This window comes from Myotis myotis, unplaced genomic scaffold (genome assembly GCF_014108235.1).
Source record: "Myotis myotis isolate mMyoMyo1 unplaced genomic scaffold, mMyoMyo1.p scaffold_m19_p_1, whole genome shotgun sequence".
In the NCBI taxonomy this organism is placed as follows: Eukaryota; Metazoa; Chordata; class Mammalia; order Chiroptera; family Vespertilionidae; genus Myotis; species Myotis myotis.
In genome coordinates this window covers 166,927,803-166,946,944 of record NW_023416313.1, presented here as the reverse complement: position 1 = coordinate 166,946,944, position 19,142 = coordinate 166,927,803, and the positions used below count along the sequence as shown (strand labels likewise).

Here is a 19,142-nt window from a genome sequence, read left to right as displayed (position 1 = left end):
CGGAGGGAGGAGCCGGCCGTTGCTAAGGCCGTTGCTAGGCCCAGCGCGGCGCCGCCCGGCGGAGGAGGTAGCGGGCGGGGGAGACGGCGCGGAGGGCTCGGCCGGGAAGTCCCGCCTCAGCCAGTCGGTGCCGGCGGGTCGGCCTTGGCCTGCGGGAGCCGGGCCGGCCCAGTCCGGCCCGGGAGCCGACCTCACAACTCCCGGTGCCCTTCTCAGCCCAGCCGGGCTGCAGGAGGGGACGCGCGGTTCTGGGAGACCCTCTCAAGGCGGAGCTGCAGTGAGTTTGAAATGCGGGTCCCACCGAACGCGTGTCCGTGCTACCAACCCCCAGATCCCCCTCCTGAGAACTGGGTGCTTGCATATGGCTCTGTCAAGACACGTGTTTGTAGTTTGATGATTTGGTTTGCTTAAAAACTACACAGGCCTGAAGAGGTGGCACTGTTTTTGTGCACTTTTCCAGTCTGAAATTAAGCACAATGTATGGATAGATTCCACGCCCCCCCCCCACCCCCTTCCAAAGACAATCCAAACCTAAAAAGTGGGTAACAACTGAGAGTTGGAAATACAAGGGCTAGATATTGTGTCCTATGAATTCAGCAAGTGAAATACAGGACAGAACCTTGCCCTGGAGGAGTTTACCATATCAAGTTAAGCATGGGTAGTACAGAAAATGTAGTATGACTAACAAATTGTAGGGTTTTCAAAGCAGCTCAGAATGGACTGGCCAATGAAGGCTCCTTGGTTGGACTTGAGGAAGGCCTTTTGCTCAAGCATGACTGCAGTCTCGAGTAGTGTTTGTCAAGGGGATTGTGTGGGACCCGTTGGTGGAGGTCCTATGTGTAAGCAAGGAAATCTATTTAGCCAAAACTTGCGCTTTTAAAAAATGAAGTCATATAATGTGGAAATATTGGTGCATGGCACTTGGTAAGGTTAAGAATCGCTTTATGGAGTTTTAAATTATTGCCGCAACCTTCGGGGCGAGGCTCAGGATCTGAAGGAGGGGCCGACGCACAAATGAAAATGCTATTCAAGAAATGTGCATTGAGAAGGCATTGGGGGGCCGGGTGGAACCTCTTTTCCTGAAGAGGCACACCGAGGTCTGGCCTAGTCCGGTTTTTGTTCAGTTTTAGATACACAGCTTGCCCTCAGTAAAGCATGGCAAGCACATATCAGACAGACAGTCTCAAAGGTCAGTAATGACCAGAAAGGTCCAGTAAACGTTTACTTGGAGGCCATCAGGTCAGGAGGTTGCTTCGGGCCACCGCTAGCTCAACATGAACAGTCGGTGCCTAGTGTCAGCCTGCTAACCCTCAAGATCCATCAGCCTCCCGCGTTCCTTGGTGCATGCTCATGACAGTATTGGCAAGCGGTGGCTTCCCACAAATTATGTATGTGTATACACACACACACACACACACAATTTATATAGTACACTAGGTCATGTTTATAAAGTCTATTTCTTATTTTGTGTTTTTCTTTAAAAAGTTTGAAAGCCACTGCTTTAGGGGAGAAAGATGAACTTTCTAGGTAAGAGAAGTAGCAATAACGAAACTCTCCAAGCCAAGAATATTCACATCTTTTTTCTTCTGTAACTGCTTTAGTTCAAATGCACAGATTACAAAACAAATGATATGATTAATTAATTGGAGTTACTATTGCTCTGCAGTAAGTTACTCCAAAATATGTGTCTTAAAACAAGCATTTTATTATGTTCATGAATTGTGTGTTCAATAGGGCACAGAAGGACAGCTTTTTCCGATAACTCAGCTGGGAAGACTATGAATGCTAGCAGAGCTCCTATGTGTGGTCTCTCCATGTGGCCTGGGCTTCCTCAGAGCATGGCAGCCGTGTAATGAGACTTCCTAGTGTAGGCCCAGTGCTCCAAAGTCAAATGTTGCAATGGACAAGGCAGAAACTACATGTCCTTTTTTTTTTTTTATCTAGCCTCAAACAGTAATATGGTGTCACTTCTCTCACATTTTTTTGGTTAGGAATCACAAGGCCTGTCCAGAGTTTAGGAGAAGAGACATAGAAGTTGCTTCTCTAAAGATTGTCAAAGAATTTGTGTTCATATATATTTTTTTTAACACCAACATAGTGAATTTACTGCTATCACAGAAAACCCCCAAATTTCAGTGGTTTAATACAATAAACTTTGTCTCACAAGAAATTGATTATGGATGTTTTTAGTCAAATGAAATGTTAGACTTAAGGATACAGGTTCCTGTTTCTTTTTTTAGTGGTTCTGCTCTCCCCTACGACTTGGCGCCCACAGCTTACCTGACAAGAAAGAAAGTTTGGTGAATCACACAAAAAGTTTTAGAGATCAGCCCTAAAAATGCATATATCACTTTTCCCAGCTTTCATTGGCCAGAATTCAGTCCCAAGTTCGCTACTATAACTGCAAGGGAGCCTGAGAAATGTAAAGGAACATATATTGTTGAGCATTAACAGTTTGCCACATTCTAGGCCTTTAACCAAAACCCTCTGGTTCCCAACCTCTCCACTCTATTTTCAATTTTATCAAAAGGAAATTCTTTCAGGTCTTTTAAATATTCTGTTATTTACTCCATATTTCAAAATATGGTTACACTGCAATTTCTTGATGTTTCAATCTCAGACATTATTCATTGACTTTCTCCTATGGATGTCAAAGACAAAGCTCTTTTATCACACCATCCCTAAGTGTTGAAACATTTCTTTTCATCTCCCTCCTCCCCCACTCTTTTTATCCCCTCATCTCTCAGTATAGTAATATCACAGTTTTTGTTCAAATCAACATTTGTAAATATGAGTCAACCCTCACCACGTTAACTTTCCATGCAACCTGGTACTTTATCTTAATAAATGCCATATTTATACTCGCTCATTTGTAATCTGCCCTCAAATACTCTACCAAAGTGCTAAAACGTCACAATCAAACACATCAGTTAATCTCAAAGATTAATTTTTTATCCTCAAGATAGTCCTAACTCTAGTTCATTCAGTATTAGTTACTTTTACGATCCAATACTGCTCTCCTGTGTTGGATCCCTTGTTTACTTTTTCTTTGTTTAGTCCTTTGTTTTTATGAAACATATCTTCCAGTACCTTCCTGAGAAAAGATGAATGGGAGTATGGTAGACAGCATAATGACCACCCCCAAAGATGTCCACATCCTAATCTCCAGATCCTTATGGCAAAAGGAACCTTGCATATGCAATTAAATTAAGGATCCTGAGATGGGGAAGTTACCCTGAATGTCTGGGTGGGCCACGTATAATCACAAGTGTCCTTATAAGAGGAAGACCAGAGGACAGAGAGAGTAGATGCTGTGTTGCTGGCTTTGAGGTTGGAAGAAGGAGCTAAGGAATAAAGAAATGCAGATGACTCCTAGAAACTAGAAAAGGCAAGGAAACAGATTCTCCCTTACTGCCTCCAGAAGGAGCATAGCCCTGCAGACCCGTTTCAGACCTCCGATTTCCAGAACTGTGAGATAATAAACCTATGCTGTTTTAAGTGTCTAAGTTTGTGCTCTTTTGTTATAGCAGCAATATGAAACTAATACAGGGAGAGATGGTGATTTTTTTTTTTTACTACTTTTCAGATCTGAAAAATGTCACATACTTGATAGTCTGCCTATATTTAAATTTCTAGGTTGAAATCATTTTGCTGGAATAATCCTCTAAATTCTTATCTTTTGTCCTGTAATTCTTTTCTTTAACTTTTAATTCTATTCCCAGATTTCTTCAGTTCCACCCTCCCACCCCCACCCCCCACACACATTTTCTTAATATTTAATTAATACCATTGTATTTGTACTTTTTAAAAATGTCCTTTTGCTTTATAATATGCTATTTTGGTTTCAGGGATGTATTACCTTGTATCTGTCTAAGAATCTTAAAGACATTTTAAAGGTTTTCGTGTATTCCTATTATCTTAATCCTCTCAGATTTTATTTTCAGTTTATTTGTTTTGATTTCTGTGTTTTTGTTTTTATCTTTTTAAAATTTTTATAGTTATTCCTTAAATATCGAGTAGTCCTTGGATTTCTATTCATATTGAAGAATGAGAATTAAATGGTGATAGAAAGCTCAGTGTGCCTGAACAGTGGTTGTCAAATAAATAGTTTCATAATAGGATCAGATTTTACATTGGAATATTCTCAAGTATCTATAGAATAAAGGCACTAATGAAGATAAGAGCAGAAATCAATAAAATTAAAAACAGATGTCCACTGGAGAAAAGCAACAAGGCCAAAATTCCTTCTTTGAAAAGATTAATAAAATTGATAAGTCCTTGGGGGGACTGACCAAGAAAAGAAAGAGAAAACTCAAAGTACAAATATTAGGAATCAAAAAGGAAACATCCTGCAGATAGTAAAAACAATAAGAGGATAATAAGAACAAATACTTATGTCAAACTATTTGATATTTCTTTTTATTTTTCTTGAAAAACTCAATTTACTGAAACTGATATAAGTGGAAATAGCCTTCTTGAATGATCCTATATTAATTTTGAGAAATTTTATCTGTATTTGTCTGCTCTAGCTACCATAATAGAATACCATGGACTGGGTATTAATAGAAATAACTTAAATAACAGAAATTTATTTTCTCATAGTTGTGGAGTGGAGGCCAGAAATCCAAGATCAAAGTGCCATCAGGGTTGGTTTCTGGTGAGCTCTCTCTTCCCGGCTTGTAGATGGCTGTCTTCTCACTGTGTTCTCACATGGCCTTTGTGCATTTAGGGAGAGAAATATCTCTCTGGCATCTTTTTCTCCTCTTATAAGGACACCTCTGTAGGATTCAGGTTCCACCCTTATGACCTCATTTAACCTTGATATCTTCCCCAGAGGCAACATAGCCAAATATACTCACATTGGGGGATAGGGTTTCCACATAGGAATTGGGTTGGGGAGGAACACAATCCTCCTCCTATATCAATGATGGCGAATCTTTTGAGCTCGGCGTGTCAGCACTTTGAAAAACCCTAACTTAACTCTGGTGCCGTGTCACATATAGAAATTTTTTGATATTTGCAACCATAGTAAAACAAAGACTTATATTTTTGATATTTATTTTATATTTTTAAATGTCATTTAACAAAGAAAAATCAACCAAAAAAATGAGTTCTCGTGTCACCTCTGACATGAGTGTCATAGCTTTGCCATCACTGTCCTATATAATAAAAGGCTAATATGCAAATTATCCCCAGGGACAGGAGTACTACCAACCGGGACTTAGACATGCGCTGACCACCAGGGGGCAGGGCGAGTGGGTGAGTGGGCAGCTCCAAGCCAAGATCCACCAGTTGGATTAGTTAATACTATAACAGTATCTCAATTTAAAACTCCTCCCTAACTTCAGGTTTAGGTAGCATCACCAGCAAGGTCTATCAAACATTTAAAGGAGAAATAGAATTGATCTTTCAGATTTCCAAATTCTTTCAGAGAATAGAAAAAAACATTACCCAACTCTTTTTTATTTTTATTTTTTTTAGGCCAGAATAATCTTAATTCCAAATCTTAACAAGGACATTATAGTAGAGAAAATTTCAGGTCAATATTTCTCATAAACAATTTGGTATAGTTTCATAATGAATGTTTCCTATTCCACTACTTTAAAAGATTGTGTATTCTGCAGTTGTATGTTCTATATTTTCTATAAATGTCAATTAGGTTAAGGTGCTTGATAATGTTCAAATTACCTCCTTTCTGATTTATGTATGTACCTATTTATCAATTACTCAGAGAGATGTGTGTTAAGAACTCCAAATATAATTGTGGTTTTGACAATATTTCTCATTTGATCAATTTTTGCTACATTTATTTTGAAGCTCTTTTATTAGGTACAAACACATTTAGCACTGATATGTTAGCACTGATATGTCTTCTGAATGAATTGGCCTTTTATCAATATGAAGTAAGCTTAATTAGGTATGGTAATACAGTGGGGCCTTGACTTACGAGTTTAATTCATTCCGAGACCAAGCTCGTTAAGGAGCTCGTTAACTCAAATTACTCTATCAACTCAATGCAAAAAATCGGCTGAGAGACAGCTGGTATCTCAAAACACTCGTTAGTCGGGATACTCGTAAGTCAAGGCCCCACTGTATTCTTATCTTGAAGTCTACTTTTTCTGATATTAATATAGACACACCAGTTTTCTTATGATTAATATTCCAGATTTTTCAGTAGTTTCTTTTTAAAATTTCAGTTTCTCTTGAAGTACACCATTATTTTCATGAACTATATTATAATCCAATATATATTGTAAAACCTTTAACATATTTATAATAGTTGTTTTAAAATCCTTATCTGCTAATTACAATAATTGTATTCTCAGTGAATTGGTTTGTATTAACTGTTTTCTCTTGATTATGGGTCCCATTTTCCTACTTTTTATATGTCTTTTAATTGTTTTATTGTGTATTGGACATTATGTGGAAAAAATGTGGAGACTGAAGTTTAATTTAGTTCTAAGAGAGCACAAGCCTTTTTCTTACCTTGGCATTTAGAGTGAGAGGCTGTTCCTTTGAAATCTTTCTATACTTGTATTAAGCTTTAATGTTGGCTGCAGCTTTCATTAGATTGAGTTCACCTGTGATTAACCCACCTCCACCATCTCTCTTCAAAGCCACCTCTTACATCTTGTCAGTATTTCATTGGAACGGGTTTGGACTGAAGTTTTAAATATTTTTGGTTCACCTTTGGAGTCAACTCTGTCAGGGCCTTGGAACCCAAGCATTATAAGAATGCATTGGCCTATGTAAATGCTCTAACTTCCCAGCCCTCCTCCCCAGTTGCTGCTTTTTTTTTTTTTTTTTTTTTTTTTTTTTTTTTTTTAACAAGATTTGGAAGTGAGGTGTGGGGTAATATTTTTTTTTTTTTTTTTTGCATTTGGGTGTCTTTCAGACTCCTGTTTGTTCACCAAGCTCACACTGACGCCTAAGGCCCAGCCTGACTTCTCTTCATCTCTGCAAAATTACTGAATCATGGCAAGCCAACACAAAGCTTACTTCTGGGTAAGGAAGCTGCAACAGCATCATGCTCACTTATAAAGGGCATATTTCTCTCTGAATTTCAGGTCATTAAGGCTTCCAGGAAAGGCAGCTTTAATGGGTTTTCACCTGTGCAGTTGCACAGGGCCTCATGATTAGGCAGCCCTACACTTGCTTTAATTATGTAATTGTTCCTGCTCACTGGCATCCTGCACTCTTCCCTAACCCCATAGAAAGGTAAGTTTTTTATTTGGTCCAGGTTTTTCTTGTTACCATGGAAGCATAAGGTGTTTTGCATTCTCCTAGAGCCTTACTTCCTTTTAACTAAGAACTTTGGAATTTTATATTGAAATTAGCTGGAACTTTCCTACACAAGTTTCACTTTAATTCATTTTCTAATTCCCTTTCATTGAAATGTGGATATTATTATAGTGCTTTGTACTAGAAGTGATTTGTACTAGACAGACATTACAAGAAAAAAGTCAAAATTTAATTGGTTTTAATTTGGCTCCTTTATATTCTGTGCATTTTAAAATATACACATAGCTTTTTTCTAGCCAAACTGCTATAATAACTATCCCTGAACATATATCATGGACATTTTTTTCTCTACGCACATTGTGCTACTTCTCTCTTACAGCGGGGCCTTGACTTACGAGTGTCACAACTAATGAGTTTTTCGAGATACGAGCCATCTCTTGGCCGATTTTTTGCATTGAGTTGCGAGCTAAAATTTGGGTTACGAGCCAGCTTCAGATACCCCACCGCTGGTTGGCGCAGCGAATGTCACAGTGAACGCCTCAACATCAGCCCAGCATCACGTGTCTCACTCGTTAACTTTAAGCGGTTAGCTTTTTTTTTTTTTTTAAATATATTTTATTGATTTTTTACAGAGAGGAAGGGAGAGAGATAGAGAGTCAGAAACATCGACGAGAGAGAAACATCGATCAGCTGCCTCCTGCACATCTCCTACTGGGGATATGCCCGCAACCCAGGTACATGCCCTTGACCGGAATCGAGCCTGGGACCCTTCAGTCCGCAGGCCGACGCTCTATCCACCGAGCCAAATCGGTTTTGGCAGCGTTAGCTCTTGGTTGAAGCATCAGTGTTGTGCTCGCATTTGTGCTTGCAGTTATTTTGCAAAACTTTGTTCTTTCAACCATGGATCTGAAGAAAGTAAGTGTGAAGGACAGTGCTGATAAGAAGAAGCAGATGATGTGCATTGAATTAAAGAAAGAAATTATCGAAAAACATGACCAAGGTGTGCGTGTAATCGGCTTGGTGAAGCAGTACGAGCGTAGCACTTCTACGATCTGCACCATACTGAAGCAGGAGTCCATACAGGCTACAACTCCAGCCAAGGGCGTTAAAATAATGTCTAAACAGCGGACATCTGTCCATGAAAATATGGAGAAGCTGCTAATGGTGTGGTTAACGGAGAAGCAGCTCGCAGGAGATAACGTGACAAAGGCTATAATCTTCGAGAAGGCAAGAGCTATTTACGCTGATTTGCTGCTGCAGACCCCAGGCCAGCTGTGGGCAAACTACTGCTCGCGGGCCGGATTCGGCCCGTTTGAAATGAATAAAACTAAAATAAAAAAGACCGTACCCTTTTATGTAATGATGTTTACTTTGAATTTATAGTAGTTCACACAAACACTCCATCCATGCTTTTGTTCCGGCCCTCCGGTCCAGTTTAAGAACCCATTGTGGCCCTCGAGTCAAAAAGTTTGCCCACCCCTGCCCCAGGCACTTCAATGGACGAGGCATAGGGCAAGCCCTTTAAAGCCAGTCGGGGCTGGTTCGAAAATTTTAAAAAGAGGACCGGCATTCACTCCGTTGTCAGACATGGTGAGGCAGCGAGCGCGGATATAAAGGAAGGTGACACCAAGGAGCTCATCAAGGAGCACCCCGAGGAACTGACAACGCAGGAGCTAAAGGAGCTACAGACGCAGCAGCACACGGAGGTTTTGCAGGAGGTTTTGCAGGAAATACGGAGGAGGAGGAGGAGGAGGAGGAAGAGGAGGTTATCTCTATAAGTGAGATAAAGGAAATGTTGGGAATGTGGGAGAAACTTTCAGACTTTATTCAAAAGAAACACCCAGAAAAAATTGCAATGGGGCGTGCGATGGAGCTATTTAATGACACTTGCCTGACTCATTTCAGAAATATTCTGAAAGGGAGGATGGAACAGATCTCATTGGATAGATGAAAGTGATGAAAGCATGGCGAAAAGGGCAAAAATTAGCATATAAGATTCAGTTATTCAGTTATTCATTTCAGCCTTTCTCCTCAACTCCATCAGCATCTTTAAGTCGTTTGATTTCCAAGGTAAATGCTGTACATTAAACTTAATAAAACAAGTTTATTGCACTACATTCTATTGTTCAGTATTGTGTTTTTATACAATATTCGTTATTTTTAAATACATTTTTCTTATTTAAAAACATTTAACAAAACAATGGCGGTGTTTTTTGGGTGTCCGGAACGGATTAATGGCATTTCAATTCATTGTAATGGTGAAAATTGATTTGACATATGAGTAATTTGAGTTACGAGCTCCGTCATGGAACGAATTAAACTCGTAAGTCAAGGCCCCACTGTATTTTCTACCTTTCTCAATCTGACTAGGCCTAGAGTCTCATGCTTTCCATAAAATTTCCCTGACAGCTCTATGCATCTTTGTATCTGAACACTTGTTTTTTTGTGATTGTTACACATATCCTTTATTTTTTCATTACTATATTATCTGTTAATATATTTACTTATGTTCATCATCTATTTTAAGTAATATTAGGAGAATGAAATATTATCTTCAACCTCAAATGTATAGTTATTTTTACAGAACATGGCCTTGTAATTTTGTAATCTTGATCATTTTACCTACTGATAAGAAATATGGGTTTTAGTAAATTACAATGTAATGTAATCTTTTCAGACAATCATCATCAGACCATTAGGGTATTAAATAGGATATTCTGAATTTCTCTTATTTTAGTCTTCTCACTAGTTTTTTTTTTCTTATTTAAAAAAATATATAAATACCTACATATTTCTCTGACATTCATCTACTCATTTATTAATTAATTAATGAACACTGAAAGTACTTATTATGCATTGGCCATAGGCCAGCCTCTGTATGAAATTTTGACAATTCTGCAGTGATTACACCATAGTTTCTATCCTTGTAAAGATACAAATCTGCTGTCTGTTACCATAGCATGGTTCTCAACCTTCTGGCCCTTTAAATACAGTTCCTCATGTTGTGACCCAACCATAAAATTATTTTCGTTGCTACTTCATAACTGTAATGTTGCTACTGTTATGAATCGTAATGTAAATATCTGATGTGCAGGATGGTCTTAGGCGACCCCTGTGAAAGGGTCATTCGACCACCAAAGGGGTCGTGACCCACAGGTTGGCATAGAGAATATTTTTGGGGGCCAAATTAGTCTTCCTAGAAAAAATGACTTTCAATTTGATATTTGATATAAAAGTTAAATAGGCCAAGAATGGGTTGGAGGAAGAGGGTTCAGGACAGGGAGCCTTCTAAGCAGCAGGAAGAATGTGTACACAGTCTCTAAGGCAAGGAAGAGTAATATGTGGTCTCAATTAAAATTAATTTGTCTAATGAAAGGATACATTTTTAACTTACAAAGAAACTGCTAATAAAAATAGGGTTATTACTTATTACACTAAAACATCCAAATATTTAAAGTATTTTCACCATGTCACTAGTGTGGCTTTTTAAATACTTCATTTTCAAGAGGAACATGTTATTACATTTTTGGCTCTGGATTTGTTGTAGACACCATCCCAGAGAGCCCAAAGTATCCTGTAACTCTTGTAGGAATTTGAAATGAGGACATTCAGGAGGATTCATGTGGAGCTTTTCTCTAGGAGTGGGGTATCAGAATTTGGGTTGGAGGCACAGAATTTAAACACTGATCTCTGTCACTTTTCAAAGTGCAGGGACTTTACAAAGTATTTTACAATATCTTATGGCTCTGAAAATTATGATAAGTTCAGTGTTTTTATTTATTTAAATAAATTATGTGTAAGATTATGAACAATCTGAATTTATGTTAATATTGATTTTTCTTTATTAGGAACCTCCAAAGAACATTGAAGAATTCTTAAGGTTCCACAAGTTGGTGAGTAGAGCATCCTGTTTTATGTGCCAGTACATCTTTTAAAATATCAGTTCTGGAGATGGAAAAAGCCTAGGAAAAAACTTTAATAATAGAAATTCGTATGGGTTCCATTTTCTTTTTGTTCTTTATTGAATTTTTGGTTAGTAATTGGTTAATAATTGGTGACATTGGTTAATAAAATTATATGTTTCAGGTGTACAATTCTATAATACATCATCTGTACATTGTATTCTGTGTACACCACCCAAAGTCAAATCTCCTTCCATGACCATTTATTGCCCATTTACTCTTTCTACCTCCTCCCCATTCTCCTTTCCTTCTGATAATTACCATAATGTTGTCTGTGTGTATGAGGTTTCTTGGTTTGTTTGTTTAATCCCTTCACCTTTTTAACCCAGCCCTCCAACCCCCTTCCCTCTAATAGCTGTCAATCTATTTTCTATTTCTATGAGTCTGTTTCTATTTTGTTTGTTCATTAGATTTTACATATAAGTGGTATCATGTGATATTTGTCTTTCTCTGACTGGCGTATTTTATTTAGCATAATACTCTTCAGGTCCATCCATGCTGTTGCAGAAGGTAAGATTTTCTTCTTTTTTATGGCTGAGTAGTATTCCATTGTGTAAATGTACCACAGCTTATCTATGCACTCATCTACTAATGGGCTCTTGTGCTGCTTCTAAATCTTGGCTATTGTAAATAACACTGCAATGAATTTGGAAAATACATTTTAATATAAGAAATTTTTATAAATATTTACCTTCTTTCAGTAAGCTCTATCTCATAGCTTTTCCCTCTTGTCAATATTCTATTCTCTTTTCCACTTTTAAAAATTTCAGTCCAATGTCCTATCAGAAGAATTATATAGACATTTCTCTATTATTTTGCTAATATAAGATTTTTGTCTTATATATTTACACCTTAAAGAATATCTGACAGTTTTGCTTACTTACATCATTTACATTCACCACAGCTGAGACAGTGGTGTTACATCAGTGTTCTTTGATGTTGAATCAGGGTAAAATATTTAAAATGTGTTTTTATGTTGATAGCTCCAGTTTCCATTATGTGTAACTATTGATTTCTGGAGTTATTTGGATTGTATGGGTTTTCTCTTGGGTTCATGCAGTTGTGAATCTGAAGGTCAGGTTTTTTTGTGTTGAGGAGTGTCAAAGGCTAGGAAAATGATGTTAATGTGGAAAGCAAAGATGCTTTTTTAATGAGGTGTGTACATATTTTGAGTAGATTAGACTTTAATTTGCACTTATTTATGCTTAAATGTAAACAGAATTTGCTGTGACTAAACTGTTAACGAGTTTCAAAAATATCTATTTTCTGTTCTTATATTTGTTTAAATAAGTGTTGTTTTCTTAATGTTTTAAAAAAGGATTGAATTCCCTTTAGGAGTGAAATGAAAATGTTCTTAATTTACAAAAGTTTGTTTCAATCACTGTGGCAAAGCAAAAATTTTGAAATACTTTTAGGGCAAGCTTCTTGCAACTATTTTAATTTAAATAATGATGGAAATGTGCTGTGGCTTAATCACAATGCTCTGGGTCTTTTTTAATGTCAAGGGAAAGGGGTTACAGTTAAAATTAAGCCAAACTCAGCAAATAATTATGGAGACATTTGGACAATGCCATCATGCATGTTTGAGAACCTATGATTTCAGATGAAATTTTCTAAACGTTTGAAGTGAAAATGTATAGTCACTCTGTTCAAATTAAGAATAATACTAATCAAATCAAGATCACAGGTTATGCCCTTCACCAAAGATAGAATAAAATCAAACTTAAAGCACCATCCTTTTTGCAAAGGACAACATCTATATTGATGGCCTTCCTTTTTTATCAGCTAACATTTGATAAAACAACATATCCAGTTGTACCATTTTGTCTTTTATGGGTGTATCTGTACATTTTTTCTTATTGTCTAGATTTCCCAACCAAATACTTAGTTGTTTTTTTAAGGTTGGGCTATGTCTGTGCATTGCCAAACTATTGGATATTTGAATACATCTAGGAATAAAATGACTATATATTTAATTTTTTGTTTGCTGGACAAAACTTCTACCTCATAGATATTAGTAAAAAACTAATAATTCCTTCAAATTTATTTAAAACATATTTTTGAATACCTATTGTGTATCAGGCACATAGACATTTAGAATATATCAGTGAACAGTGAATCAAAACAGGCAAAGATCCCTGCCTTCATGAAGTTGTCATTTTTTATTTTATTTTATTTTTTTAATATTTTTTTATTAAAATATTACATATGTGTCCTTATCCCCACATTATCCCCACCCCCCGCTCATGCCCTCACCGCCCCCCTCCCCCGTTGTCCGTGTCCATTAGTTAGGCCTATATGCTTGCATATAAGTCCTTTGGTTGATCTCTCCCCCTTACCCTCACCCTCCCCTACCTTCCCTCCAAGGCCCGACAGTCCAATCAATTCCTCTCTGTCTCTGGATCAGTCCTTACCATTTGCCACAGCATGGATGGAACTGGAGAGCATTATGCTAAGTGAAATAAGCCAGTCAACGAAGGATAAATACCACATGATCTCACTCATTTGTGGAATATAATGATCAACATACACTGATGAACAAGGACTGTCATTCTTTTTTAATTGTGGCATATTATAAACAAGTGAATAAAACAAAAGAGAAATTGAAATATATTCTAAATCACTTATGGCTAAGCCTGTCTCTGTTTAATTTTTCTAAAATATAAAAGCAAAGGTATATATTTTCATAGTTGTGTAGTGGTTAAAATCAGAGGCTCTGGGGTCAGATTGCCAGGTTGCCTATGTTTAAATCCCAGCTCTGCTACTAATTAGCATTTAGTACAGTACCTGGAACTTCCATGTCAGCTTTTAGTTTCTTATACTTTACTAGGGGCCAGTGCATGAAATTTGTGCATGGGTAGGGTCCCTAGGCCTGTCCGGCAATCAGGGCTGATTTCTGGGGAGACCGGCGGGGTGATCAAGGGCCCCCACTGGCACCCGCCTTGGCTAGCCTTGGGTCTGCGGGTTGGGGGCAGCTCCTGCATTAAGCATCTGCCCCCTGGGATCAGTGCATGTCATAGTGACCAGTCGTTCTACAGGTTGTTCCACTCTTTGGTCAATTTGCATATTAGGCTTTTATTATATAGGATGCTTTATCATTTCCTACATCATCAAAAGCCCTCTCATTTTGGTCAATTTCCACTATCTCTATCTTTCTTTTATAATTTTAATATTTTATACCTTCTACTCCTCTTTCCTCTCCTTTGTTATAGTTCTGTGTACTTTCTTACCTTCAATCATTTCTCTTCTCATTTCTCTATTGACCAATTCCCACATTCTCTTCTTGTCTCTCCCCCTTCATCAACATTCTGTTTCTATTTTGTTTTTTAAAAAATATTTTTACATTTTTATGGCATCCTTTTGTTCCACTAATGTTGCATCATTATCATTTCTAGTATTTATTCTATTCATTCATTTAATGATTTTTATTAACTACCTACTATTTGCCAGGGAATGTTCTGGACACTGAAGATACAACAATGAGCAAAAAAGATAAATATTCCTGCCCTTGTGAAATTTACCTCACTCTCCTTCTGCCTGCATCTATACTATCACAGCTTTGTATTCCTTTTCAGTTATTTAGGTACTGAAGAGTTGGTTTAACTCTTTCCTTATATACTTATCAGAGTTGACCTTCCCTGCTGTTATTCATTATTCTTTTTTTCTGCTTTCATGTGATTTCTACCTGGTAGTACTTGTCTTAGGACATCAGTGTCAAATTTTGTTAATAGGGCTGCTAGGTTTGTAATACAGACTGGAGAATACTTAGATCCCTACTGGATCTTTTGCAGGAGATCAAAGGTGCTTTACTATAGAGAGAATAATTATTTCTTTTCCATTCTCTTTATTCAGGGAATAGCTGTTTTATTTATTTATTCATTCATCCATCCATCCATTTAGATGACTTGAGTGATATGAGAGAACTATATTTTCAAAAGTGGTTGCCATTCTAAATTGACCATGTTTGTCTCCAGGGATTGTATCCTATGATCATATCTTATTCTTCTGAGATCTTTGTATATTTTGACACAATAACCAGGTGGTTGAGTGTCTTCTTTAAAACATGTTTATAAGATTTTAGAGGGTATACTTATGTATCTGAGTAATATTTTTTATTCCAAAATGGCAGAAAGAGCTAGATCTCTCTGGGAAAGTTTTCCGATATTAAAAGCTGGGTATTATTTATCTACTTGTTATCATTAGAGAGCACCATTCATAAAGATATGATGATGACTGTAGTGGGTTTTTATTTTTCTACTTATAAAGAGCTGAAACTTATTTCTCACAGTTTTGGAGGCTGGGATACAAGATCAAGGCACCAGCAGATTTAGAATCTAGTACAAAACTGGCTTCCTGGTTCACACACACAGCCTTCTTGTTGTGATCTCATATGGTAGAAGAGATGAGCAAGTTCTTTGGAGCTTCTTTTATAAGGGAACTAATATGGACCATGAAGGCTTCACCCTCATGACCTACTCACCTCCCAAAAGCTCCACCATCTAATACCATCACTTTTAGGGTTAGGATTTCAACATACAAATCTTGGGGTGACACAAACATTCAGACCATAACAGAAGGCATCAATTCTAGTGTCCAATAAACACAGGAAAAAGGGGGACAACTTGCCTCCAAGTTTGGGGCATCAGTAAGAACTGTAGCAGAGTGTGTACATCATTAAATTTTAGAGTTCAGTGGGCTTTGATAGGTCTAATTAGTCATCATATCATCCACTACCCTGGCCCTAACACTAATCCCTTTAGTGTTAGTGGCTTTTATAGGCTTTTAAAGAAAGAAAAAGGGAAGTGGAATGGACCAAGGCAAGTTTAAAATTCCTGATCTGGAGATTTCAGATTTATTCCCATTTAGCTAAATTTCCAGAATATTTTACCAAAATTTATTAAAGAGTTTTATATCATACAAGTTCCAGAACTCATTCTCTTACTTACAAACCCTTAATTATTTTGGCTAAATTTCTTTGTTTTGTTATCATTGATTATATTGAAAGATAATCTTTTATTTGGCTTGCAAATGTTAATATTGTGATTCCCCTTCTATTCCTATTATTTTTCCTCTTTTCTTACTCTGCTCCCCTTCTTGAGTAGTTTAGTCCTAAAGCCATTTGGGGACCAAAACAGGGCAGGCATGCAAATTGGCAGGGGAGATAGGGATTCACTGTGATAATGTCGAGCAAGCTGTCTGAAGTCAACCACAGTGAGGAGAGTGCCCATGTTACACCATATGTGTCAGAATCCCAGAGAATGAGGATGATATCTACATGTAGCCAGGGCAAGGGATGAAGGGTGATTTCAGGAGGTGGGAGGTAGGCTATGGCCTGATATGGGAAGTCAGAACCCAAGTGGAGGTAAGGAAGGTATCCCTATAGAAGGGGCAGCCTGGCAAGAGGTGTCAGAGCCTGAGCAGGATGAGAAGGGCATCCAGTAGAGAAGAAACGACCAGTACATAGAAGAGATGGGTTAGTGATCATCTGAGAAGATAGATAAAATAAATACATATATTAAAGATAATGGCAGCTAGGTTTTTTATTGTTGGAGATGATAATTATAACATGGAAAGAGAGAAAATAGAATGTTTGAAATTGGAATTAGGAATACCAGTATGAGTTCATGGTTTTAAGTACGCAGGAAAGACTGAGGAGCTAAAGACATCTGAAGAAAAATGTAATGTGTAATACTACACTAGATCCTTTTGCTATAAAGTGCATTATTGGTTCAGTTGATGAAACTTGAATAGAATCTGAGGATTAGCTAGGAAACATTGTCTCAATACCAATTTCCTGAGTCCGATGATTAATTTTGTTATATAGAATAATGTATTTGTTTTTAGGAAATACACACTAAAGTATTCAAGGATGGTAGATAAGCAACTTATTTTCAAATGATTTAGGGCAAAAAGTTTTTATGAAGCATTTGAAACTTCTAAAGTTTATGAATGTTTCAAGAATTTTAAAGAATACATTTAATAAAAAATAATGCTGTGTAATAAAATCTCAATTTTAGCTAATTGATTTAAGTTGTATTGGATAACATTTTTTTTGCAGGATTATTGGCCAGGGGAAATCATCTTTGGAGATCAAGATAAATGGGCATGCATACTGAAGAAAATAAAAGAAGATAGTTCATTTGCTTCAATTTATACACACCTATGGGAAAATGTCCCTCGAAGACATGGTGCAGTCAGGATCATGGAGGCAAGATTACAGGAATGTTCAATTCTTTTGAAAAACCATGCCTCTAAAATTCTTGAGTGGGAAAATATAATTTCTCAGAAAGGTAAACTGTATTTTTATATGAGTAGAGCAATGGTCAGTTGTATGTGTGTATGTGTATCTATGTCTGTCAGTCTGTCTCTGTGTGCAATCTCATAAATAATGAAATCCTAAGGTATAAAATATCTAAAACACATAATAATAAATTTATTTTATGTTATACCTCTTTCTTTCCATGTGGTCCAGTACAGAATTTTAGTTGAACATGAACATGTGGATTTGAAGAAAGTATTGCTAGGACAAAAACTCAAATAGCTGTGAACTTTGTTAAGCTGGAACAGGGGTAGCCAAATATCAGGGAAACACGATGGATTGTATAAACTGATACTGGTAACAGAGATAAGCGAGCCAGCAAGAGTCAGGTTATAAGAACATAAATACCTAAAACCCAAAGTAAAAGGGGTGAGAGTGGATTTACATGAGCTAGTTTAGCTTGTAGGAAGGTAGTGTTTAGTATTCAGAACTGAATAGCTACAGACTGGGTAAAAAGCATATCTGCTAGGAATGTTAATTTTTATTTCTTTTAAGTATTTGTATAACTTTTTTATTATCTAATTATCACTTTCAGTATCTAAAAGATTTTAGATACTAATTTTGATACTTGTCCTATTTTTTATTTAATGGGCAAACTTGTTCATGGGTAAGCCTTAAAAATGCTGATATTAGTTATACTTAGAAAGTATTTTCAATGTATTAAATAAATTTAATTAGTCATATTATTTAGATATTTAATATTCTTTTATGGACCTCTATTTTTCAAATTTTGAGAATGTGTTTAAATACACTATTATTGTTTTATTTTAAATTTTCTTATTTAATTTTGTACTTTTAATATAAAATATTTTGAACCATATATGTGTGTAATATATATATATATATATATATATATATATATACATAGAGAGAGAGAGAATATATATATATATATATAGAGAGAGAGAGAGAGAAAGTACACATGTGTACTTTAAAAACTAATTGTATGTATATTAATTATTCTCAATATGTAAATATCAAAGTTTGACTCAAGTCCAGGTTAACTAACTTCAGAGCCCCTAGAGCAGCCGTGGGCAAACTACAGCCTGCGGGCCGCATCCGGCCCGTTTGAAATGAATAAAACTATTGAAATAAAAGACCGTACCCTTTTATGTAATGATGTGTACTTTGAATTTATATTAGTTCACACAAACACTCCATCCATGCTTTTGTTCCAGCCCTCCGGTCCAGTTTAAGAACCCATTGTGGGCCTCGAGTCAAAAAGTTTGCCCACCCCTGCCCTAGAGTCTTTCACTGGGCCATGTTTCAAAGTCCTGTTCCTACTGGAATTTAAGGTGACCATGAAACTACAATGCAAGTGACTGAACTATTTAAACAGCATGGGCTTGTTCAGTAAGAAGAGATTGATGTAAGACTTTAGATATAGGAGTAAGTGCAAAAGACATACTATTTGGAGCATGACATTTCTGTAAAACAAAGGAAACAGAAGAAATAATAGTAATCTACTCATTCAACAGCGTTTGTATATCTAGCATTATGCTTATCAAAATAGCTAGTTGATCCCGTTGAATAGTTTTATATATATTTTATTTAAAGTACTTACATCTTTTTCATTTTTAAAGGAGATCTATATGTGTATACACATACACACAAGTACA

General features: G+C 36.7%; 1 protein-coding gene across 1 annotated transcript in view; it reads left to right on the top strand.

Moving 5' to 3' along the window:
* Nucleotides 1-5: 5 nt before the first annotated feature.
* The window catches only part of FAM227B (family with sequence similarity 227 member B), a 204,195-nt gene continuing 185,058 nt past the window's right edge, over nt 6-19,142 (top strand). The window contains exons 1-4 of the mRNA XM_036301039.1: nt 6-277; nt 6,896-7,005; nt 11,091-11,135; nt 17,263-17,494. Of these exons, the coding sequence (XP_036156932.1) occupies nt 6,976-7,005; nt 11,091-11,135; nt 17,263-17,494 (307 nt within the window). The 5' untranslated portion in view covers nt 6-277; nt 6,896-6,975. The remainder of the gene's footprint in view (nt 278-6,895; nt 7,006-11,090; nt 11,136-17,262; nt 17,495-19,142) is intronic.